At 50.1% G+C, this 26,312-nt stretch overlaps 1 protein-coding gene across 3 annotated transcripts; it reads left to right on the top strand.

Annotated features, from left to right (window-relative positions):
• Positions 1-3,043: 3,043 nt before the first annotated feature.
• Positions 3,044-12,370, top strand: LDLRAD1 (low density lipoprotein receptor class A domain containing 1). Of its 3 annotated transcripts, XM_012442553.2 has the most exons (6): positions 3,044-3,064; positions 3,580-3,631; positions 6,634-6,762; positions 9,080-9,217; positions 10,940-11,068; positions 12,222-12,370. In XM_012442553.2, exons 1-6 carry the CDS (start codon positions 3,044-3,046, stop codon positions 12,368-12,370), a joined length of 618 nt encoding a protein of 205 aa, XP_012297976.2. The 3 variants fall into 3 exon arrangements, with proteins under 3 accessions (XP_012297976.2, XP_012297977.2, XP_012297978.2); XM_012442554.2 differs by lacking the exon at positions 6,634-6,762; XM_012442555.2 differs by lacking the exons at positions 6,634-6,762; positions 9,080-9,217.
• The last annotated feature ends 13,942 nt before the right edge of the window (positions 12,371-26,312 follow it).

The following is a 26,312-nucleotide window of genomic DNA, read 5'->3' as shown; positions in this document are numbered from 1 at the left end:
CATTCTATGTCCTTGTACTTTAACCAAGATGTTTATGCTATTACTTTTCTAAGTCCTTTCACAAGCAACTTCCTGTCCTTTCCTTATTTAGACTTCCTCTTTTCCTTTTGTTCTCCATTGCCTTTACCTACTCAAGAAAGTTTTAAGTCAGTAGCCAATCAGGTTCAGTTTTAGATTGTGAGGTCTGGCTCCAGCCAATGGAAATCAGACACAGCAATAAGGACAACCCCAAATGCGTAAAGGATAAATATGTCTGCTTTTCCTTTGTTCATTGTACTCTTCGTGGCAAGACTGCTGGCCGAGTTACTGTTTCTCCAGGAAGTAAAGATTGCTGAGAGATCCTTTGTCCCAGTGCTGACTTTTCTTTGCAGCACCGAGCATCTGTTTCCAACAATTACCTATCTTACAGAGTTGTGAGAATCAAGGCAGCTGGGGTAGTGCTTGAAGCTTAGCAGCTGCTCAATAAATAATAGCTGCCTCCCTTCCATCCATTCCTTCCCCTTGAGAGTGAGACTGTGAATCGCAGGGGATGTGATTCCAAGAAGTTCAGGGATTGAGGCACCAGGGCCTCTCCCTCATCTCACCAGGCCCCCTGCTGCCCTTCCCTCAAGGGTTCTTGGTGACAGCCTGAGCCCTGTACTTTCAGCACAGTTTTATGTGGCTGTACCTGGATTCAATGGATGAAAAGGCATTTCACAGCCCTGAGGAGTCTTTTTAAAAAGGAACACTTAAGAATCAGAGTCAAGGAAGGCCAGAGGCTGAAGGGCATTAACAGGTCCTGGAATGGCAAATGGTCATCATGTCTGATACCCCTCTTCACTCTTACACCCATGGCTGGCATCTCTAGTCAATCACAGTCCTAACCTCAGAATCCTTCTGAGCTGCATGTTCCAGAGAGCCTTTTCCAATCAATTGTAGTTGGCACGCCAAATAAAATCTAGTTAGTGTCTTTAGCAGGGACCATGGGTGCCCTGCGCATGCTTTCAACCCTTTCCATTTCAGGACATAGCAGCCTAGCGTGCAGCTGCCAAGCTGCCAACATTGGCATCTCCTTGCCTAAGGCAGCCCAGTGCAAGGAATTAACACCCTCTGGCTAGTCTTATTTATTTATTTATTTTTTTTGAGACTGAGTTTCGCTCTTGTTGCTCAGGCTGGAGTGCAATGATAGTATAATCTTGGCTCACTGCAACCTCTGCCTCCCGGGTTCAAGCGATTCTCCTGCCTCAGTCTCCTGAGGGATGACAGGCGCTGCCACCATGCCTGGCTAATTTTTTGTATTTTTAGTAGAGATAGGGTTTCACCATGTTGGCCAGGCTGGTCTTGAACTCCCAGGTGATCCACCTGCCTGACCTCCCAAAGTGCTAGGATTACAGGTATGAGCCACCATGCCTGGCCTCCTCTGGCCATTCTCAACCAAGACTGGCAGGAGCTGGCAGATTAATACCCCAGTTCCCCCCACCTTGAGAGGGATAACTGAGGTGCATCTTCTCCCCTGGCTTCCCCGAGGGCCCCAGCAGGGCTAAATTCCACTTGCCCACAGGGGGAACCTGCTTTTAACACTCCTGTTAACGGATCCTTCTCTTTCCAGTCTCATTTCCCTCATTCCCTGACCACTGTTTCCTGGGATCACTTCCAATTAAATCTACTTGCCCTCGAATATTGTCTTAGAGTCTGATTCTGGGGAATCCTAAACTAAAACACCCCTTCATCTGGTTTAGAGCCAGTGGTAGGGCCCCAATGAGAGCCCCGTTCTCCTGGTCTAGGTGTCAGCTCTGCGCACTGTTACTTGCTGCCTCCCAAGGGCTGCCCCTGCGTCCGCACCTCCCACTTGCACCCACGTGGATTCAGCATTTTATTTCCCAAAGCAAAAGAAAAGGCTGATTGCAGGTTGGAAAATCTATGGGCATCAGAGACAGGTGAAAGGGGATCCTCCCTAGAACTCTCGAGCTCATTTCTGGAGGTAGACATCTCTCCCTTCTTGGTCCAGGTCATTGGACCTGTCCCTCAAGCTTCCAGGTTTACTCAGCAGTGGGACAGGCTGCTAGGGAAACCCACTCACTGGGAGCATAGAAGGGGTTATTCAGGCAAGCAACCAGCCCCCTTCCTCTTCCCTACCTTGGGTGCCACCTCAGGGACAATAAAAATTCACGTTGCCACGCTTCTAAAGAAAATAATTTAAAATTATATTTGCTTTATAATTTTAGTGGAAAGTGCATATTCTTTCAATCTAGATTACCTATGTCATTGAACTGAAAGAACAGCAATGAGAAAATGACCCCTGCTTTCTAGCCACTGAAATGTTAATTCTGGGAGTTTCTGCCTGCATCTTCATACGCCTGGAACCTGAGCTCCTCCGGTTCCCTCGCTGATGCAGAGGAAAAAGCACTCCTCAAAAGTTTCTGGGATTCACCCCTCCCACCTACTGTGCGACCGGGGGCAGTTTCTCCCTTTCTGAACCTCTGACTCTTTTTTTTTTTTTTTTTTTGAGACGGAGTTTCGCTCTTGTTACCAGACTGGAGTGCAATGGCGCGATCTTGGCTCACTGCAACCTCCGCCTCCTGGGTTCAGGCAATTCTCCTGCCTCAGCCTCCCGAGTAGCTGGGATTACAGGCACGTGCCACCATGCCCAGCTAATTTTTTGTATTAGTAGAGACGGGGTTTCACCATGTTGACCAGGATGGTCTCGATCTCTTGACCTCATGATCCACCCGCCTCGGCCTCCCAAAGTGCTGGGATTATAGGCGTGAGCCATCGTGCCCGGCCGAACCTCCGACTCTTCATCTGTGGAATGGGGATGAGGATTCCAGCCTAGCAGTATTGCCATCAGATGGCAGAGAAAGAAACAGCCTGGCCAGAGCAGGGCCCTCTTGCCCTTGCCTCTGCTTGGAAGGCAGCTGGGAGGGAGGGGACTGCCCACAGGGAGGGTGCGGCCCAGGCAAGGCTCCTGCCTGTCCCTCCTCCAGGCTGCCCCTGGTGACAAGCCAGGGAACCCATGCTGAGCTCTCTGCACACAGCCCCAGTTGGGGAGCTGGAAGCCGAAGACATGAACAAGGTCTTCCCCAAGGTAAGGGCTGCCCTGCCCAGGCTCCTGATCTTGGGAGAGCAGACCTTGTGATGAGGAGTGGGCAGTAGAGAGTGGGCGTACATGGGAGACATGGAGGAAAATCAGCCCCGCCCTGGTCTGGGGCTCACTCCCAGGGTGTAGGGGGCCCTACCAGTGACCCAGCTATACAGTCCAGGTGGCAAGTGCTGGGACGGACACAGAGGAGCCAGGTGACAGGAAGGGAGAGCGTCAGCTTTACTGGGTATCAGGGAAAGTCTCACCGAGGAGTGGCTGCCCACGCCAGTTTGAAGGATGAATATTTGCCAGGTGGACAGCAGAGGAAAAGGCGTCCCAGACAGAGGGCCCAGTGCAGGCAAAGGTGTGGAAATGGGAAGCGGGCATGAGGCATCTGGGGCGTTGAGCGTGCTGGGGTGTGAGGGAGCTCTCGGTGACCCCTTCTGAAAACCCTTGTCTGCCTCCCTGAACCTGGACCTCACCTGACCTAAGCCCACCCCTCACTCTGTTCTCTTGGGCAGGGAGAGAATGACTGCATTGCTGCTGGACCCAAGGCCCTCCCTGGAGGGGAAGGTAAAGAACTGAAGGGCCCGGGGCCAGTGCCCTGCGGGGCTCCCTTGAAGCTGACAGTTGGCTATAGGGGCATGAGGAAGATTGGAGGATTCCAGGCTCCCGCTGCCCCTGAGACCTCTGCCCCATGTTAACGTTGTCTGCTCCCAGCTTCCTGGTCAGCCATGCTGACAGTCACTTGCTTAATAGGGTTATTTATTCTCTCCATGCACACATATTTATTAAGCACCTACTGCGTGCTGCCGACCTCACAGGCACCAAACTGCATACAGTGTCCACCTGTAATACAGCATCAAACTCCTGACTCAGTGGGTGACCTGGACAATTCTCTTTACCTCTGAGAGATAAAGTGACACATTTTTTTAGCCCTACTATGTGCCACTGGCCCACAGTGTGACCAGGACAGTTCTCTTTACCCTTCTGAAGATAGAAGAAGGAAGAAACAGACATGTATTGAATATTGTATATGCCCTGACTTGGCCCACATTGAGGAAACACACCCAGAGAGGTAGATGAAAACACCAACTATAAACGATCCAGTCCCAGTTATATGCCTGGCACTGCATGAGCCCTTTAATCCCCGGGACAGCTCTGAGACAGGGGCCCTGTCATGGGGCAATCACAGATGAGGTAGCTGAAACTAAGAGAAGTTGGGTAACCAGGCCGAGGTCACACAGCGGGGAGGCTGGAGGGCCAGGGTTCAAATGTGAACTGAGGTCTCTCTGGTTACAAAGCCCCAGGCCTTTTGTTGCTGCATACCAGTGTTTGTTTATTTCCAAGTCCTGACTCATGACAGGTGTGGTTGTGGCAAGAATAGCCTCCTTTTCCTCATCTGTGCAGGGAAGGGACTGGCACCTAAGGGCTTTCTGGCTTTGAAGCACAACAGCTTCACTTGGGCAGGAGCCTTGGTTCTGCCGGTTCTCCCGTGGCAACATCTTGCGCGTGGTCTGTGCTGCACAAATATTTGAGGAGCTGCTTGGCTGACCAGGACACCTCTCCCTGCCCAGAGTCACGCTGCCTCCCTGGTTACCTGAGTTTACCCTGTTTGCTGACAGCCACGGAGCCACCAGCTAGGGCTGTAGGGATGACGGGTTTTAGATTTCTGCTGCCTCGCCTGCCGTTGTCTCCCTCCCAACGCACATCCATCCTGGAGTCCCGCCCCGCCAGGCCACTTGCGCTCCCCCACCTGCAACCACCAGACCTTTCCTCCTGCCACGCCCTCTGCCTGGAAGCCCCTTTCTTTGCACCCTTCCCTTACCTGCCTGTGGAAATCCCACCCTGCTTCTGAGGACCCTGCATCAGAAATGTGAATGGATTCAAGATAACTGACCCATACTGGGGGCCTTCCCTTGTCTCCTGGACCCCTGGGCCAGCGTATTCACAGAGTGTTCACAAAGCTCCGGGCCTGGCACGGTGGCTCACGCCTGTAATCCCAGCACTTTGGGAGGCCAAGGTGGGTGGATCACCTGAGGTCAGGAGTTGGAGACCAGCCTAGCCAACAGGGCGAAACCCTGTCTCTACTGAAAATACAAAAATTGGCCAGATGTGGTGGCAGCCACCTGTCATCCCAGCTACTTGGGGGACTGAGGCAGGAGAATCTCCTGAACCCGGGAGGCAGAGGTTGCAGTGAGCTGAGATCATGCCACTGCACTTCAGCCTGAGCAATAGGGCGAGACTCCATCTCAAAAATAAAAAATAAAAAATAAAAAAAAAGCCCCCACCATGTGCCTGGCTCTGGGCTGGGTCCTGGGGTCACAGGGATGCATCACACCTGCCCCTGCCCCTTTCTCTGAGGTACCTGTGGCCTGGGCAGGTCAGTAGCTCCCACGCTCCTTCAGACATGCCCATGCTTTGCCTTCTAAGTGCAATAACAAGCTGCAGAGGGCAAGGACCAGAGCTGGAGCCACACAGCGGGGCACCAGGAGGTCCTTAGTAAAGCCTTCTGTTATTACTTTGTAAGCAGGAGAGAATTAAAGGAGAATTAAGGTACAGTTTTACAAGAGCAGGGACGGCCCGTATCACTGCTATTTCCAGTGCTTAGAATAAGGCTTGGCACATGGCAGGTCCTCAGTAAGCAAGAACAGCCCAGATGCAGCAGTGCACACCTGCTGTAGCACTTTGGGAGGCTGAGGCAGGAGGATTGTTTGAGCCCAGGACTTAGAGGGTGCAGTGAACTATGATCGCACCACTGCATTCCAGCCTGGGCAACAGAGCTGGACCCTATCTCTAAAATAAAAATAATAATAATTTTTAAAAAAGCAATAATAATAATAGCTCATATTCAGCATTTACCATTTGCCAAGCACCGTTCTAACACATTAACTCAACAAATTCTAATCCTTTCAACAAACTTTAAGGTAGCTATTATGGTCCCCATTTCCCACAAGTGCAGAGAAGTGAAGTGACTTACTCAGTGTGGCTCAGGTAGGAAGTGGTGGAGCTGGGATTCCAACCTGCATCCCAGCAGACTCCAGAATGGACAGTCAGTTGGGATCGTGGAAAGGGCATGGGTTTTGGCATCAAACAGGTGTGGATTCACATGCCAGCTCTACCCGGGGTTACCTGAACCTTTTCTTCTCTGAGCCCCAGTTTCCTCATAGCTCAAATAAAAGGTTGTTTTGAAAAATAAAGACCACAGTTATGAAGGGCCCGATGGAGCGTCTGCCCTATGGTGGGGGCTGGACACGCAGGCGTCCATCTCTCCCTGCATCCTGAGGAGGTCTTCTGATGGCAAGTGGGAGGGGAGGGCTGTCCACCTCTGCCATTCAGCCAGCTGTGGGCCCCTGGCCAAGGTGGCACCTAGTGGGATGGGCCCACAGGTAGAACAAAGAGCAGCGAGCGGGGCTTGGGAGCTGCTCCTCCAGGAAAGCCCTCCCAGCTCTGCTCACCCTGGTGGGGGAGGGGCTGCTTGCAGGGGGCAGGGCAGGGAGGGGGTTCCCTGTTCCCAGTGCTGGCCCCCCCATCACGATCCCCCCCGGGCTTGTTTCCCTCTCTGCTCCCTGCAGCAGGCTGCGGCCCCCTCTGCTGCTCACGTCGCGGGGCCTGCCTCTCTGCCTTTCTGCTGCTGCTCCTGGCAACTCTGGCCGCCCTCATCGCCTTGGTCACCATGCTCGGACTCCCATCACGAACCCCAGGTCAGAGCAGCCAAGAGAGGGTGGGTCAGACCCAGCGGGGAGGATATGGGGGACACAGAGAGACGGGGGAGCCCCGACCTGCCTGGCTTCTCCACCAGGTGACTTAGGACAAATTCCTTAAGGTGCATGCACAGACAACACAGACACCTACACACACACTGACTATGCCGGTCTCTCAGCCTCCATCTGCACATCTGTGACATGATTATTGAGAGGACTCAGCTCCGATGTCACCTCCTCCAGGATGTCTTCCTGGACCCCCAGGCTGGGTTAGGAACCTCTTCTCAGCCCCACAGTCCCTACGCATCCCCTTCCCCTGGCCTGGCCATCCCGGGTGGTGCTATCCATCTGTGTGTCCATCTCCACCACAGGGAGACAGGGTCACCTCCCACACATGCCTGCAGCCCCAGCTCCGGGGTGAACAATCGGGACACAGTGCCTGCCCTCATGGAGCTAACTGTTTGGAGAGCAATCTAGACATGAATGCACATTACAGCGGGGTTCTGGGAGCCCTGAGAGTCTAGCCCCATCGAGGAGTCAGGATAGGCACAATGGGTACTAGTCGTGGGAGAATGCCAGGAAAAGCATCCCAGGCACAGGGAACGCATGTGTGGAGCCCTGAGAGGTGGGAGGAGCAGGAAGAAAAGGAGGGACTGCAAGAGGCCAGCGCACAGGAAGGGCTGGAGTGATGAGTGGGGCCAGGTGCCTAGGGCCTCACAGGCTGCACCGGGGAGGGAAGTCACAGTCCAGGAGCCACGGAAAGGGGAGGAAGGCGGGGACAAGAGTCACCAGGTGGATCTTTCTGAAGGACGGCTCTGCTGCTGGGCAGGGTGGGTGTAGAGGGCTGAGGTGGGGGCGGGGGCTGAGATTCACAGTGCTCTACCTGCCGGTGCAGGAACACAGGCCCTGAACTGGATGCAAATACATGAGCAGCTGCAGTCCTGAGTCTGTGTGTGCACTCTGTGTGTTTAGCATGTCTGTGAGTGGAGGCAGGTGTCTGTGTATGCATGTTCATGTCTGTGTGAGAGTGCGCATGTCAGTGTGTGTGTGTGCATATCTGTTGTCTGTGTATCTGTGAGTGTGCATGTAGGTGCAGCTGCCTGTGTGTGAGCATGTGTGCATGTGTGTGCATCTATATGTGTCTGTGTCAACATGAGTGTCCCTGGGAGTTGCCCCCCCACACACACACACACACACTAGCTGAGGCAGCCCAGGCGCTGAGATGTGGTTCACACATGTGCAAACACAAATGCACAAACCAACTTCCAACCCCAATTATGCACACATATACACATGTGGGGCCAAGGTGTTCCCCCACCCCTACCTTGTCTGCAGGTTTTTTTCTTTTCTTTTCTTTTTTTTTTTTATGAGGTGGGGTCTTGCTTTGTTGCCCAGGCTGGAGTCCAATGGCACAATCTCAGCTCGCTGCAACCTCTGCTTCGCGGGTTCAAGTGATTCTCCTGCCTCAGCCTCCCGAGTAGCTGGGACTACAGGCATGCACCACCACACCCGGCTAATTTTGTATTTTTAGTAGAGATGGGGTTTCTCCATGTTGGTCAGGCTGGTCTCAAACTCCCAACCTCAGTTGATCTGCCCACCTCGGCCTCCCAAAGTGCTGGGATTACAGGCGTAAGCCACAGTGCCCGGCCAGTTTTCTGTCTTTTCATTCCTTGGGGCAGCCCTAGGAGTGGGCATTCCTTTCCTGCTCCCATATGGGGGCGCTAATGAGAATGTGTCTCAGGTGTGTTTGGGGAACTATAGAATAAAGATGTGGAAGTGTTTTGCAGATGTGCCCAGATAGAAGGAGGGATGACGTATGGTCCGCCAGCCAGCCCAAATATAGTGCTTCTGCCACTGTAACCTGGTACCAGGAGCTCCGCCATTAAAACCACTTCACTGAATGGAACATTGTCCTCAGAAGCTTCCTGTGACACTGTATATAAGTTTTCAGTAAAGGAGAGAAACATTACTTTTTTTTCTCCCCCCACTTCCTGAGGACCATTACTTGTTGTGCACATTTCCTGTTCTATGTTTCTTCACAGGGATGCTTTGACTTATTCCCCACAACAGTCGCACGGGGTGTGTGCTCTGATCCCCATGTTGCAGTCAACCTGAGACTCATGGCGGTCAGGTCACCTGCCCAAGGTCAGGCAGTGGGCAGGGGGTAGAGCTGGGGCTTGAACTCCATTGACAGCACTGAGTCCATCCTCCCCACTGCCCGGCCTCTCAGGCCAGATCCAGGTGCAGCTCAGGTGAGGAAGGTTTGTCCTTGTGAGCACCACCCTTGACCTTCCAGGGCCTTCCCCTGCCCATTCAGGAGCCCAAGCTTGTACAACACTGACAAACAGGACGGGCTTCTTGTGCCATGACCAGAGGAGCTGCATTCCAGCCAGTGGGGTCTGTGATGGCGTTCGCACCTGTACCCACGGCGAGGATGAGGATGAGAGCTTGTGCCGTGAGTACCCGCTCGGTGCTGCCCCTCCCAGGGGTTCCCCCACACTCCATTCTCTCTGCAGCCGTACTGAAGCTCAGCCATCCCTCATCACACCAGGTACCTTCATGACCCGATGCCTTTGATTCTCCAGGGCCTTCAACCAGGAACGTCTGCTCCCACCTGGTCCCAGTCAGGGACACACATCCATGCCCCTACTAAGGAATGCCTTCACCCTGTGCATCTCCATTCCCAGAAAACCCGTGTTCATCCCTCAATGCAGAGTTCAAGTGTTACCTCCTCCAGGAAGCCTTCCCTGACTCCCACACTAAGTTAAACTGTCTCCTTTGGGCTTCCACAGTCCCTGTGATTCCCTGTGTCCCAGCCCAAGTCACACTGGTTATTGTACTTGATTGGCACATCTGCTGCTCCCCTCGGGCTGTGAACTCCTCTGAGGCAGGCCCAGTCTGCTTGATATCGGGGCCTCAGTGCCTAGCACAGAGGGGTATCCAGAATGGCTTGCTGAGTGAATGAGTGAATGAATGGGAAGGTCTGGCCCCAGACCTTAGACACCTGAAGGTTCTCGGGAGAGAGGAGCCTGACCCCACAGGAGAGAGAGCCTGGAGAGGTGCAGTGGGTGGGGTGGGGGAGCTCATGGAGGGAGAATCATTGCATCATAGACCTTCAAGAATGGAAGAAATCTCCAAAGTGTCTAGTCCTTGCCCCATTCATCCCCAATCCCCTCTCTAGCAAGCCCAACCGAGGCCACCCAGCCTCTGCTTCAATCCCCTGGGATGCAAGGATTGGAAGGTTTTCCTTGTTCCAAGCTCAGAGCTGCCTCCCAGAGCAATTCCTCCCTGACTGATTCCAACTCTGTCCTTCTGTCAGCCCTGCCCAACAGACCACGTTTTAATCTCTCCCATGATGGTGGCACTGCATGGATTTGGAGATTGCTCCCTTGCCCCCCATGAGGGTGCTCTTCTCCAGGCCACACCCCCTTCTCCAGGTCACAGTCAGCCCCCTTGTGACCCAGTTCCTGGCCCTCCCCACTCCATCATTGCTCCACAGAATGAATAGCAACTGCCCATGTCCCCCTCCCTGGACAGGCCTCAGAAACGTCCATGGGCCTTACAGCTGGGTCTGGGCAGTCTAAGGACCAGAAGCTTGCTCCCTCCCTGGACGAGGTTTTCTACCTCTAGTGATACGGCCTGAGTTTGTGCGAATTTTTGGTAGCCCTATCACACCGCTGCCTAACAGAACACACTTTCAAGAAAGGCGCTCTGACTCTGCCTCACAAGGTGTGTGAACCCTACGTCCCCTGAGCTCTGGGACCCAACTATAAGACTCCACATTCATTCCTGTGATGTTCCAGTTAGAGGAGGCTTCCTGGAGGTGAAGGAACTTGAGCCTGAACTCGAAAGTGGAATGGTTTTGGATAGGTGTCATGGAGGCTGTTTGTGGAGGGAGGCATAGTTTCAGCAGTGGTGTGGGGTAGGAACACTCCAGGGCTGGGGAGGAACTGAGGAAGGGAGGGGCAGCTCTCTGGGCATCTGTCCAGGGATGGAGCTCTCCTCTCCCTCCGACTCTGCTGCCTCCCCAGGAAACTTTCTGCTTGCCCCCTTCTGGGGTGGATGGGCACTGATCTTGAGTTTGGCAACCGCCAGGGTGGCCAGTCCTCCTCCAGATAGCCCTCAGACAGCTGTGGCTGGATGTGGACTTCTTCCTGCCTCCTCTGCCCTTTTACAGGAGATGTGCCCCACAGCCTCCCCCGCTTCCTCATGGCCCACTGTGGAGACCCAGCTTCCTGGATCTACTCAGACCAAAAATGTGATGGGACCAACAACTGTGGGGACTGCTCGGATGAACTGAGCCCAGGTAGGGATCTGGGCACAGGCTGGGCTGGGGCCGGCGGCCAGGCAGCAGCCAGAGGGCAAAGGGTGACCAGGGAATCTCTAGGGCTTCCCCTTGCATGCCTTCCCTGCCTCCTGGGAAGAAGTTTTCTACCCCTGCTTGAATACGTCTGGTGGTGGGGTGCTCACTACCCTCCCAGTGACTTGTTCTGGAGGCTCATTCTTCTGCAGTGGGCGAGTCACCTTCAAGGGCGCAGATGAGAAAACTGGGCCCCAGAAGGTGGTCATGCAAGGAGTACATACGTGGCCCAGCTGGGATTTGAACCTGGGGCTCCCTCATCTCTGTACCTCCCAATAACCCCGTGAGGAAAGCAGGGCCGGAATCACTGGCCCCAATTTGTGTGTTAGGAAGCTGAGGCTTTGAGAGGAGAAGCTTAGTACAATGCACGACAGGAAAGGAGCTGAGGCGAACCCAGTCCTCCTGAGCCAAGTCCTGAGTCCCGTCGCTGCCCCAGCGTCTCCTCTCAATCTCTTCCGCAGTGGTCAATCAACAAACACTTTCTGAGCACTGGTCAGGTGCTCAGAACACACCTGGCATCAGATTCTGGTGGGGGACATCAGGAATCGGGCATGTGTCCTACCCCCAGGACTCACATCATGCTGATGCCAAAAGGAGGTGCTAGGGACCCGAAGGAATCAAGGGAGACTTCTCAGAAGAGGTTGCATTCAAGAAGGCCTTAGAGAATAGACAGGATTCAGTAAGCAGAGGCGGGGTGTGTGGGGAGGAATGCCAGAGGCCTGGGCAGAGGGGAGAAGGCTAGGAGCACCCTCAGGGAGTTGTGGCGGGTGAGTGTGGCTGGACTCAGGGGAAGGAAGGGCACCCATTCATGTGGAGGCCTTGACCATGTGCCTGGCACTTTGCCTAACATCCTTTGCTTAATAACAAGCTTGAGCAGACGAGGAAACAGGTTCAGACAGGGTGAGCGAGGTCACACGGCCTGTGAGTTGTGGAGTGGAGATTTTTCTCTGCTGCAGGAAAACTAGGAACACACTCAACCCACGTTAGATGGATCAGGGCCGTGGGGAGCTGTGGCGGGTTTCAGAAGTGGGGAGTGCCCTGGTGCACAGAGCATTCCAGGACACAACAACTGCTCTCCTGCTGGCTCTTGTCTCCCCAGTGACAGTGTGCCCACCTTGCGGCCCTGGGTGGTGGCGCTGTCCTTCAACTGTCTTCAGGTACTGCGGCTGTATCCCGAGGCACCTCTGCCACGACCACGTACAGCACTGCTCCGACTGGTCAGATGAGTACGCCTGTCCCGGACCCTGAGTGGACCGCTCAGGCCAGCACGGAAGGCGGCTGGAACGGCACTGATAACCCTTCAAATGAAAATCGAATCCTAGGCCAGGTGTGCTGGCTCACACTTGTAATCCCAGCACTTTGGGAGGCCGAGGTGGGCGGATCACGAGGTCAAGAGATCGAGACCATCCTGGCCAACATGGTGAAACTCCGTCTCTACCAAAAATACAAAAATTAGCTGGGTGTGGTGGCATGCGCCTGTAGTCCCAGCTACTTGGGAGGCTGAGGCAGGAGAATTGCTTGAACCTGGGAGGTAAAGGTTGCAGTGAGCTGAGATCACGCCACTGCACTCCAGCCTGGGTGACAGAGCAAGACTCTGTCTCAAAGAAAAGAAAAGAAAACTGAATCTTAGGGCTCAAGGGTAGGAAGGAGTATTTGGAATGGGATCTACACATCATTTCTGAATAGGAATTTTCTCTTCTGCTTTCAAGTTTCAAATGCCTCTGCTTGAATGCCTCCAATGACCAGGAGCTCATTACCATGTTAGGTGGCTTCTAATGAAGATGAGGGGACATGATGAAACCTCGTCTCTACCAAAAATACAAAAATTAGCCAGGCATGATGGCACACACACACAGACGAGGGGAATCTGCTTCCATGATTTCATGCCCGTCTCTGGGGCCACACAGAGGAAATCTGCAAACTGCTCCAAGACAGACTTGGGGATCCTAATCCCGTCACCCCTTGGAGTGATGATATGTCTGGGGCTTAAATGACAAGCCGAGTTTAGCCTTCGTGATGGCACATACATGAAACATATGCCACTTCCTACCCCTTTGGTACCTAAGGCAGATATACTGGGCTTGGATGCAACCTTAGCATCTTCCACAATTCAGTTATCCCAGCAGGCTCTGCTGATTTAACCACACGACACGGCACATGAAACAGGATATCTGGCATCCTACCAGTGGGAAGCCGCCCCAGGAAGCTCCGAGCTGTAGAATAGAAGATCTGGAGAAAGAGCATCTTGAAGGGCTCCTCACCAGTCTTCTGTCTGCCCACCCTGCTCTCCACTCCACCACTCCCCACCCTCCACTCTATGCCCAGCTGCTCACCTAAACAGCCCAGTTTTCTGGAAGTAGGAACTATATTTTGGTCCCGGAGCCTGAATGAGCTGCTTCTCTGGTTATCTTTCCAGCTTCACACCACCTAGGCAGGCAAGGATGGATATTTCCATTAGACGGATGAGAAAACTGAGGCCTAGAGAGGGCAATGACGTCCAGAATCTTACAGCAAAGTCAGTGCTGGAACTGGGCCTCAAACACGGTCTACGGCACTCCAGCCCTGAAGCCTTTCTGGCTACCGGTGTGATTATACCTTGGCCAGGGCAGAGTCTCTGCGGGGTATTTTAAAAGTGAGCTTGCCAGGTGCAGTGGTTCATGCCTATAATCCCAGCAGTTTGGGACACTGAAGTGGAAGGATCACTTGAGCCCAGGAGTTCAAGACCAGCCTGGGAAACATAGGGAGAAACTGTCTCTACACAAATTAAGAAAAATATAGCTGGGCGTGGTGGTGCATACTTGTAGTCTTAGCTACTCAGGAGGCTAAGGTGGGAGCCTGGAAGGTTGAGGCTGCAGTGAGGTGTGATCACGCCACTGCACTTCAGCCTGGGCAACAAAGACCCTGTTACAAAAGATTTCTTTTTAATAAAAATAAAATAAAACATGAGATTGAGGGTCAGAAAGTGTCCCACCCATACCCTGAAAGAGAGACTTGGGATCTGCCTGATGGGAGGGCTCCTGTCAAGGGAGACAGACACATCCCTACTGAAAATTAATAAAATTGGGTTTACACATCAGCTTTCTGAGTTTTGAAAACTGAAAATGACAGCTATAAGAAGGAATGAGATCATGTCCTTTGCAGGGACATGGATGAGGCTGGAAGCCATCATCATCAGCATACTAACACAGGAACAGAAAACCAAACACTGCATGTTCTCACTCATAAGTGCGAGTTGAACAATGAGAACACACGGACGCAGGGAGGGGAACATCACACACTGGGGCCTGTTAGCAGTGAGGAGTGAGGGGAGGGAGAGCATCAGGACGAATAGAGCCTTAAAACCTAGATGACAGGTTGACAGGTGCAGCAAGCCACCATGGCACATGTATAACTATGTAACAAACCGCACATGTATTCCGGAACTTAAAGTAAAAAAAAATTTAAAAAGAAAACTGAAAATGAGCATCCAAGGGACTGGTGAGCTCTGGTTCATTTATTGCCTCACACATTCATTCGCTCAACAGTATCTGCAAACCTGATTTGGACCAAGCTGTGAGCCAGGTGCCACGCCCCCAGAGAAGAGACCTGGATCCTAGCACACGAGGAGCTCAGGGTCATCTGGAGGAAGCACTCACACCATGGAGGGAGGGCTGGGAATGCAGGAAATGCTGGGCTGAACGCTCCGATGAGGGGCCTCCCGGAGCCGGAACAATCACATTTCTGACCCGGACCAACTGAGGAGCTGCTGCAACGGGGTGCCTCAGGGATCTTGCCCAAGGGACTGTCAGCCCTCAGCTCTGGCACGTTCCGCTGAGTTTCTCTCCAACTGCAGTGCAAGCAGGAGCTGAGAGAGCCCTCGGGCATCCTTAGTTCTGCCCCGAACCAGAGGAGCCTGCCTTCCCAGAGGAGGACTTTGGGCCGGCTCTGGAGGCTAGAAGCATTTCCGAGGTAGGAGTGGATGAAGTGAACAAAGTCATGGAAGTGTGACCAGACAGCTCAGCCAGGGACTGTCCAATAGGCCAGAGAGGCCCCAGTAGAGGGTGGGTGAGGAGCTAGAAGAGGTGAGAGGGGTGGCAGGGGACGGATCACGGAGAGCTTAGCATGGCAGTGGGCTATCATCAAGGGCAGTTTAGCCTGGAAGCTGGATCTACCACAGTCTTTTTTTTTTTTTTTAAGACAGAGTCTCCCTCTGTCACCAGGCACCAGACTGTAGTGCAGTGGCACAATCTCGGCTCACCGCAACCTCTACCTCCTGGGTTCAAGCAATTCTCCTGCCTCAGCCTCCTGAGTAGCTGGGACTACAGGCGCATGCCACCATGCCCAGCTAATTTTTGTATTTTTAGTAGAGACGGGGTTTCACCATGTTGGCCAGGATGGTCTTGATCTCGACCTCGTGATCCGCCCGCCTCGGCCTCCCAAAGTGCTGGGATTACAGGTGTGAGTCACTGTGCCCAGCCCATGATCTTTATTTATATATATATTTTTAGAGATAGAGTCTTATTCCATCACTCAGGCTGAGTACACAGGCATTATCATAGCTCACTGCAACCTCAAACTCCTGGGCTCAAATGATCCTCCTCCCTCAGTCTCCCAAGAATTTGGGATTACAGGCATGCCCTGCCATGCTCAGTTGTTTTTTGTTTTTTTGGGGTTTTTTTTGAGATGAGGGTCTCCCTATGTTTCCCAGGCTGTTCTTGACCTCTTGGCCTTAAGCAATGCTCCCACCTTGGCTTCCCAACGCTCTGGAATTAAAGGCATGAGCCACATGTCTCACCTTTCACTACAATAGCCCAATAAAAAGATGCCAAGGGCTTGGACCAAGTGGGCAGAGAAAAGGGGTGGTCGAGGGCTATTTACTGGTAGAATTCGTGAGTCTTCAGGCCCTCCTATGGGTGGGGGATGGGGGACAGTAAGGTGAGGGGATGAGAAAGATGAGGAGTCCAGGATGCCTGGGAAGGAGTGTGCTCCTGACCTCCTGCCTTGGCCATGCCTTCTCCAGCAGGATGCCAGTCTCAAGGGAAATGGGGGTTGAATTTGTCCTTGAGGAACAAGAAAGGTCCAGAGGTTCATTTCAGCACTCAAATGACAACACGTCCTGAGCACTGGCCACAGGAAGCCAGGCAAGATCAGAGCATGAGCCTAAGTTTGCTCACACCGTCAGTCATGGTGGTTCAGGCGGCTGGAGAGTGTCCAGCTTCCTGCAGAGTCTGCTGGTGCTGCAGTTGGCTTCTTTAGTGGGTGGCCTGCAGCGCTTCTCTGAAAAAAAGCCCAGAGGCCCCAGCACCGTGGGCTGCATATTAATGTACCCCCACCAAACCTATCCACAGGCCTCTCTTCATTAACAGAATGGGGAAACCAAGGCTAAGACAGATTTGTCTGCGTCCACTCAACATGTCAGTAGCTGGGCAAGGACTAAAAGCCAGGTACCTAGGTGCACACAGCTAGCATCTGTCAAGCGCTGACAATGAACCGGCACTGTGGTAAGTAAGGGCTTTGCCTTCATCCACACAACAATGCTGCGAGGTAGGTACTGTTTTCAGGGGACCTAAAACCTCTCACTTAGAGAGGTGAGGCAGCTTGTTGAAGTGTTCCTGGTGAGACAGGAATGCCACCTCTGAAGTCCGGGCCCTTGCCATGTGATATGGTTTGGCTGTGCCCCCACCCAAGTCTCACCTTGAATTGTGATAATCCCATGTGTCAAGAGCGGGCCCAGGTGGCGATAATTGAATCATGGGGGCAGTTTCCCACATACTGTTGTCATGATAGTGAGTATGTCCCACGAGATCCGATGGTTTTATAAAGGCAGTTCCCCCGCACACACTTGCCTGCTGCCTTGTAAGATGTGCCTTTGCTCCCCCTCCACCTTCCACCATGATTGTGAGGCCTCCCCAGCCATGTGGAACTGTGAGTCCATTAAACCTCTTTTTCACTGTAAATTTTCCTGGGTGTGTCTTTATTATCAGTGTGAGAACAGACTAATGCACCATGGTTGTTCAGTTTTGTACTGTCTCGGAGGTCTGGGAAAGCTTCCTAGCAGAGGTGATACCTAAGCAGGACCCTGAAGGGTAATTAGGAATGAGCCAGGGAGGAGGCATGGAGAGGGCAGTCCAGATCAAAGAGATGCTCGGGCACCAGGCAGGAGGGCGAGGTGGGTACAGGGTGGGGAGGCCACGTGGCTGATGAGGGTGTGCCTGGATGTCAGGAGAGCCTTGGATCCTGGTGGCAAAGCAGGAGCTTGACTGTGAAGGCCGCAGGCTGCTGGCAGAGGTTTTCAGCAGGAGGAACACATATATTTTGATTCCTCCTTTTGAGGAGGGGCTGCAAAGAAGGCTGTCTTCTGAACATCAGGAATGAGGACACAGTGCTAGATGCTCTCGAAGGCTTGCTGAGAGGAAAAGTGAGCTCAGGAATGCAGATGTCACTTGGAAGCAGTAAAGCTTTATGCAGAAGAAAGGGTGCCAGGCGCTGTGCCAGGGGCTTTAATGAATATTGATAGTCAAGGTTTAAGGAGTGCTCAGTCCCTGCCAGGTGCCACTGGGAAGCTCTGTATGTTGTACCTGGCATGTCATTTTCTGTAATCCTCACAACCACTCTGGGTACCTGGTTTGGTTACTCACACTCCCCAGAGGCATAGAGAGATGAAACTGCTTGCCTAAGATCACAGCTTTTAAGAAGCAGTGCCACAATCCAAACCTTGATAGGCCCAAATCCAGAGCCTACCATACCCCTGGTCATGTCTCACTCATTTCCAGCCAGGTCTCCCTAGAGGGCAGAGGTGGGGCCCTGGCCAAAGGGCCACAGCTTGTGGACGGGAGGTGGCTGTCTTAGGCAGAAGAACCAGCGTTTGTTTCTTTCCAGTTAATTGGTTCTTCCTTTCAGAAAGGAGCAGGTGCCTTAGTGACCACCCAAACAGCACTCAGTGAGGTGGTTCCAGAAAGATGCAGGGCCCAGGGCAGCCAGGCCAGCCCCTCCTCTGGCTCACATCAGCAAAGCAGCCTGGAGTGAGGACCCAGGTAGCCAGTGTCAATATTTACCATCTCCCAGCCTCCCTGGCCCCAGTTCCAAGATCAGTACTTTAAGAACAACAGGTTTTTTGCTGTGCAAACATGCAGGGATAGATTAACGGAATTTGAAGTGGCTCAGGCCGGGCCCTAGGGTTTGGATTGGAAATCTGCTCTGGTTTAACCGTCTGCCATCACTGTTTGCAGGGGACTCATTTTTTCATCCTTAGGTTCACAGAACCACAGACGTTAGAGCTGGCGAGGACCTCTGAGCACAGCCAGGCTTTTGACAAAAGAAGACACTGCTTCCCAGAGAAGAAAGGGACCAGCCCAAAGATGCACTGCCAGGTGGCTATCACCGGGATTCTGAGGGCCACTTGAGGTCAAAGGAGAAGTGATTTCTGAGTCCTTAAAAGAATATATATATATGTGTGTTTGTGCATGTATATATACATGTAAAGCATATGTATCTTTGTACGTATGTATATTGTATATATACACATATAATTACCTACAATAAAATGCAGAGATCTTGAGTGTCTAATTCAATGAGGTTTTTAAAAACAGCTTTATTGAGGCATAATTGACGTAAAATAAACTACATGTATTTATTATTATTATTATTATTACTATTTAAGATGGAGTCTTGCTCTGCCACCCAGGCTAGAGTGCAGTGGCTCAATTTTGGCTCACCACAACCTCTACTTCCTAGGTTCAATTGATTCTCCCACCTCAGCCTCCCTAGTAGCTGGGATTACAGGCACCCACCACCACGCCCAACTAATTTTTGTATGTTTAGTAAAGACAGAGTTTCACTATGTTGGCCAGGCTGGTCTCGAACTCCTGACCTCAAGTGATCTGCCCACCTCAACCTCCCAAAGTACTGAAATTACAGGTGTGAGCCACTGCACCCAGCATGCTACACATATTTAAAGTATACATTTTTGCCAAGCATGGTGGCTCACACCTGTAACCCCAGCACTTTAGGAGGTCAAGGCAAGAGGATTGCTTGAGCCCAGGAGTTCAAGACAAGCCTGAGCAACATGGCAAAACCCCATCTCTACAAAAAATACAAAATATTAGCCAGGTGTGGTGCGCACCTGTAGTCCCAGCTACTAGGGAGGCTGAGGTGGGAGGATTGTGTGAGCCCGGGGAAGTTGAGGTTGCAGTGAGCTGTGACCGCACTATCATACTGTGGCCTGGGTGACGGAGCAAGACCCTGTCTCGAAAAAATCAAAATAAAGTGTACATTTTCATAAATATTGGCATATATAGACACCCATGAACTGTCACAGTTAATACAAGAGAACAAATCCATCACTCTCAAAAGTTTCCTCGTGCCCCTTTGTAAGCCCTCCCTCTTACCCATCCTTGATCCTCATCCCCATACTCAGGCAACCACTGATCTAGTTTCTGTCAGTATAGACTCATTTGCACCTCTCTATAATATAAATATATAAATGGGATCATACAGCATATGCGTATCAGTTTTTGTCTGGCACCTTTCACGGAAAATAACTATTACGAGACTCATCCACATTGTAGCATGTCCAATACTTTTTATTGTCGAATAATATTCCATTCCAAAAAAACCACTATTTGTTTATGCATTCCAGGCTGAAGAGATGCATTCTTCACTTATGCATTGACCTATTGATTCACTTATTGATGAATTTTGGGTTATTCCCAGTTTGGGCTATTACAAATAAGGGTGCCATGAACATTTATGTACAACTCCTTAAACTTTTTAAATATTTTATTGTATTTTATTTTGAGACGGAGTTTCATTCTTTTTGCCCAGGCTGGAGTGCAGTGGTGGTGCGATCTCGGCCCACTGCAACCTCCGCCTCCCAGGTTCAAGCAATTCTCCTGCCTCAGCCTCCTGAGTAGCTGGGATTACAGGCATCCACCACCATGCCCAGCTAATTTTTGTATTTTTAGTGGAGACAGGCTTTCACCATGTTGGTCAAGTTGGTCTCAAACTCCTGACCTCAGGTGATTCACCCACCTCAGCCTCCCAAAGTGCTGGGATTACAGGTGTGAGCCACCGTGCCCAGACTTCTTTTTTTTTTTGAGACAGAGTCTTGTTCTGTTGCCAGGTGCTAGGGTGGAGTGCAGTGGCACAATCTTGGCTCACTGCAACCTCCGCCTCCTGGGTTCAAGCAATTCTCTTGCATCAGCCTCCCAAGTAGCTGGGACTACAGGCGCACACCACCATGTCCAGCTAATTTTTGTATTTTTTAGTAGAGACGGGGTTTCACCATGTTGGCCAAGATGGTCTCGATCTCTTGACTTCGTGATCCGCTTGCCTCGGCCTCTCAAAGTGCTGGGATTATAGGCGTAAACCACCGCACCCAGTCCGGACTTCATATATATATATGTATATATATATTTATTTATTTAGAAACAGGGTCTCACTTTGTCGCCCAGGCTGGAGTGCAGTGGCAAGATCATAGCTCACTACAATCTCCAACTCCTATCCTCCAGCAATCCTCCTGCCTCAGTCTCCTAAAGTGTCGGGATTACAGATGTGAGCCACAACACCCAGCCTGTGTACAAGTCTTTATATAGATATATACTTTCACTTGTCTTGAGGAAACACCTAGGAGTGGAATCGCTGGATCAGGTAGGTGTGTTTTTAACATTTAAGAATGATCTGTTTTCCACAGTGGTTGCATCATTTGACATTCCCACCATTAGAGTCTGAGAGCTCCAGTCGTTCTACATCCTCGCCAACATTTTGGAGGGCTCCTGTCGAGGAGAATGTTTTTTCATCCTTTCAATAGTGCCTTTTTTTTCTTACGTTTGGTCAGTACTTTAAAGAGGTTTTCCCACTGTTTGCAATGTTTCCAATGAGAAACCTACTGTCATCGTATCTTTGTTCCTCTATATGTAAGATGTCTTTTTTCCTCTGGCTGATTTGAGATTTTATCATTGCTTTTGAGTAATTTGATTATGACGTGTGCTTTTGTGTGGTTTTCTTTATGTTTCTTGTGCTTAGGGTTCATTGGGCTTCTTGGATTTGTTTTCATCAAGCCTGAAATATTTTAAACTATTGTATCTTTCTTTTTTCTTCTTTTTTTTTTTTTTTTGAGATGGAGTCTTGCTCTGTCATTCAGTCTGGAGTGCAGTGGCGCGATCTTGGCTACTGCACCCTTTACCTCCTGGGTTTAAGCAATTCTTGTGCCTCAGCCTCCCGAATAGCTGGAATTACAGGCACCTGCCACCACACCCAGCTAATTTTTGTATTTTTAGTAGAGACAGGGTTTCACCATGCTGGCCAGGCTGGTCTTGAACTCCTGACCTCAAGTGATCCACCTGCCTCAGCCTCCCAAAGTGCTAGGATTACAGGCGTGAGCCACTGCACCCAGCCTATTAGTTCTTTAAATATTTTTTCTGTCCCCTTTCTCCCTCCTCTCCTGAATCTTCAGTTACATACGAGTTAGGCTGCTTGAAGCATCCCACAGTTCACTGACGCTCTGCTCATCTTTTAAAATTATTTTTCCTCTCTGTATTCATTGTGGATAGTTTCTATTGCTGTGCCTGCAAACTCAGTAATTTTTTTCTTCTGCTATGTTTAATGTGCCCTTAACTCCATCAGGGTATTTTTCACCTTTGACTGTTTTTTCTTCTCTAGGAGTTTGACTTGGGCCTTTTTAAATCCTCCATGTCTCTATTTAACTCTTTCAACATATGAAACACAATGATAACTTTTAATGTCTCTCTGCAGATTTTAATATCAGTATCAGTTCTGAGTTGATTTAGATAGATAGGGTTTTCTCCTTATTATGAATTATATTTTCTTGCTTCTTTTAATGCCTAGTAATTTTATTTTAATATAACAGTTTTATTGAGGTATAATTTACATATCATACAAGTCACCCATTTAAAATATGCAATGTCAGCCAAGCACGGTGGCTCCAGCCTGTAATCCCAGCACTTTGGGAGGCTGAGGCAAGTGGATCACATGAGGTCAGGCGTTTGAGACCAGCCTGGCCAACATGACAAAACCCCATCTCTACTAAAAGTACAAAAATTAGCCCGGCATGGTGATGCGCACCTGTCATCCCAGCTACTCAAGAGGCTGAGGCAGGAGAATCGCTCGAACTCAGGAGGTGGAGCTTGCAGTGAGCGGAGATGGTGCCACGGCACTCCAGCCTGGGACACAGTGAGACCCCCTCTCAATAAAATAAAAATACAAATATATAATGCAATGCTTTTTAGTATGTCCACAGTAGTATGCAAGCATCATCATAATCACTTTTCAAACATTTTAGCCATTCCCAAAAGAAACTCTGTACCCATTAGCAGTCACTCCCCAACTCTCCATCCACAGGCAACTACTTTTTCTCTCTAGATTTGCCGATTCTGGACATTTCACATCAATGGAATCCTACAATATGTGGCCTTTTCTCACTGGCTTCTGGTACTTACATAATGTTTTCAAGGTTCATCCCTTTTGTAGCATGTATCAGCACTTTGTCCTTTTTATTGCTAATAATATTCCACTGTATGGAATAGACCACATTTTGTTTATCCATTCATCAATTGATAGACACTTGGGTTGTTTTTTACTTTTGAGCTATTATGAATAATGTTGCCATGAACCTTTGTGCACATGTTTTGTGTGGATCTACATTTTAATTTCTCTAGGAGTAAGAGTGCTGGGTCATATGGTAACTATGTTTAACCTTCTGAGGAACTGCCAGACTCTTCCAGTGACTGACTGTACTGTCTGACATTCTTACCAGCAGTGTATGAGGGTTCCAATTTTTCCACATCCTCACTAACACTGGCTGTTATCTTTTGGGTGATAGCCATCCTTGTGGTGTGAAGTGGCATCTTACCGTGATTTTAATTTGCATCTCCCTGACGGCTAGTGATGTTGAGTACTTTTCATGTGCTTCTTGGCCATTTGTTTATCTTGTTTAGAAAAATGTCTACTCAGATAAATGTCTGTTATTTGTCATGTTGTAGTTAAGTTGTAAGAGTTGTTTTGTTTTGTTTTGTTTTGTTGAGACATCTGTAATACATCTTTAGATCTTCTCTGCCTGTCTTCCATATTGGTCATTTTTTCTTTTCTTTCTTTTTTTTTTTTGAGAGTCTCACTGTTGCCCAGGCTGAAGTGCAGTGGTGCAATCTCAGCTCACTGCAACCTCTACCTTCCGGGTTCAAGTGATTCTCCTGCCTCATCCTCCTGAGTAGCTGTGATTACAGGCATGTGCCACCACGCCTGGCTAATTTTTGTATTTTTAGTAGAGTTGGGATTTCACCTTGTTGGCCAGGCTGGTCTCCAACTCCTGACCTTAGGTGATCCGACCGTGTTGGCCTCCCGAAGTGCTGGGATTACAGGCATGAGCCACTGTGCCTGGCCAAGAGTTCTTTATACATTCTGGATACCAGACCTTTATTAGACATGTGATTTACAATGTTTTCTCTAATTCAGTGGGCTTGTCTTTTCACTTTCTTGATAATGTCCATCAAAGGATAAAAGACTTTGGTTTTGATAAATTGATGGAAATAAAAAAGAAAGATAAATTAAAATTTATTTTTCTAATTGACAAAAAAGAAAGATAAATTAGAAAAATAAATTTGAATTTTTCTTTCTTTTTTAAATTTTTGTCAATTGTGGTTTGTTTGTTTGTTTGAGATGGAGTTTCACTCTTATTACTCAAGTTGGAGTGCAATGGCACCATCTCGGCTCACTGCATCCTCTGCCTCCTGGGTTCAAGCAATTCTCCTGCCTCAGCCTCCCGAGTAGCTAGGATTACAGGTACCCACTGCTATGCCTGGCTAATTTTTTGTATTTTTACTAAAGATGGGGTTTCACCATATTGGCCAGGCTGGTCTCGAACTCCTGGCCTCAAGTGATCTGCCCTCCTTGGCCTCCCAAAGTGCTGGGATTACAGGCTTGAGCCACCACGCCTGGCCCACTTTATTCTTTTTTATGTGGATAGCCAGTTGTCTGGTACCATTTGTTGGAAAGACTATTCTTGGCTAGGCACAGTGGCTCACACCTATAATCCCAACACTTTGAGAGGCCAGGATCACGAGGCCAGGAGTTTGAGACCAGCCTACACAACATAGTGAGACCCTGTCTCTACACAAAATTAAAACAAAAAAAAAGTAGCCAGGTATGGTGGCATAAGCCTATGGTCCCGGCTACTCAGGAAGCTGAGGTAGGAAGAGCTCCTGAGCCCAGGAGTTCCAGGCTGCAGTGAGCTATGATTGCACCACTACACTGCACCACTGCACTCCAGCCTAAGTGACAGATTGAGACCCCATCTCAAAAACAAGAGAAAAATAAAAGACTATTCTTTTCCCTTTCAATTTTCTTTGCACCCTTATCAAAAATCAGTTGGTTGAAAAGTGAGGGTTTATTTGTATACCATGCCAAGTAATTTTTTATTGGACTAGACATTAAGGTTTTTAATTCGTCAGGTGCTAGGTATTTTTGATTTCCTGTGGATATTCTTGAGTTCTGTTTTGGGACTGCAGTTAAGTTACTTGGAACAGTTTGATCCTTAAGGTCTTGCTTTTAAGATTTATTGGGTGGGAGCAGAGCCATGTTTTGTCTAGGCTAATTATTACCTAGGATTAATTATTCCCCACAACTGAGGCAAGACTCTCCCAAGTGCCCTATCCAAAACTCCATGGATAACAAGGCTTCCAGTCTGACTGGTGGGAACAGAAGCTATTCTGTTTTTTGTGACCATCAAAGTTAGACTCCTCTCATCCTTCTGGGTGGTTCCTCCCCAGGTCTGGGGTGGGTTCCTCACAGGCAGAGACTGAGCAGCGCTCTGCTGAAGTTTGCTCTCTCTCTGCATTATCACTGGAGCTCTCTCTGCGTCTCCTCTCCAGTATTCTGTCCTGGGAGCTCCTGCTGCCTCAGTTCAGGAATTCTGCTGGGCTTCCCCGCCTCTGCTCCCCTTCCCTGTGCTGCAGCCTGGAAACCTCCCCAGCAGTCAGCTGGAGCGGGGCTCACCTCATTCGCTTCCTGTCTCTCTGGGATCACGCTCCTTTGTTGCCTTCTGTCTAGCATTTTGAAACGATTGCTTCATACATTCAGCCCAGTTTTTTTGCCAGGCAGGAGGCAAAATGTGACCCCTGTTAATCCTTCTTGTCTGCTTTCCGAATTCTTTGAGTAAATAGAGAGAGATGTGTTTGTCTTAGTTCAGGCTGCCATAACTTGGTGGCTTAAATAACAAATACTTATTTCTCATAATTCTGGGGGCTGGAATTCTGAGCTCAGGGTGCCAACATTGTCAGGTTCTTGGTGAGGGCTCTCTTCCTGGTTATGGCCTCAGAGGGCCTTTCCTTGGTATAAGCATTCAGGGAGGGAGGGGGAGAAGTAGGGGGGAAGGAGGAGGAGGAGGTGGGTGGTGGAAGAGAGAGAGCAAGAGAGCACTGTCTCTTCCTCTTTTTATTTAGTTTTTTAGAGATGGAATCACACTCTGTCACCCAGGCTGGAGTGCAGTGGCATGATCTCAGTTCACTGCCACCTCTGCCTCTTGGATTCAAGCGATTCTCCTGCCTCAACCTCCAGAGTGGCTGGGATTACAAGTGTGCGCCACCACACCTGGATAATTTTTGTATTTTTAGTGGAGACGGGGTTTCACCATGTTGGCCAGGCTGGTCATGAACACCTAACCTCAAGTGATCCGCCCGCCTTAGCCTCCCAAAGTGCTGGGATTACAAGCGTGAGCCACCACGCTCAGCCTCTTCCTCTTTATAAGGGTATTAATTCCATCGTGAAAGCTGCATCCTCATCATCTAATCTCCCTAATTACCTCCCAAAGGCCCTACCTCCAAATACTATCATGCTGGGGATTACAGTTTGGACATGAATTTCAGGGAGACACAAACATTTAATCCGTAGCAGCTTTCTCCAGAGTTTTCCAGCCTCACTCAGTCCTGAGGATCCATACTTTGCAGATTTCTTTTCCCTCATTCATGGAGAATACAGGTCCAACCACCATTATTTCATTTTATAGACTAGGAGACTGAGGCAGTGATTGGAGCCTCCTGTTTTGTCCAAGTGGAAGTGATGAAAGTGAATGAGATCAAGGCCTGCAAAATTCTCCATTTAGCCTGCTCAATGCCAAGGGGAAAGACCTGGACCTCAGGTCAGTCTGGGATTTACACTTGCCTCCACCCTGTCCCTGCACACATTCCACACGGCTGAGCCT

The sequence above is a fragment of the Aotus nancymaae genome, unplaced genomic scaffold (genome assembly GCF_030222135.1).
Source record: "Aotus nancymaae isolate 86718 unplaced genomic scaffold, 86718_ANA_hifiasm-v0.15.2.pri h1tg000007l, whole genome shotgun sequence".
Classification (NCBI taxonomy): domain Eukaryota; kingdom Metazoa; phylum Chordata; class Mammalia; order Primates; family Aotidae; genus Aotus; species Aotus nancymaae.
The sequence above is the reverse complement of the archived record's forward strand: the minus strand, read 5'-3'. Positions and strand labels throughout refer to the sequence as shown.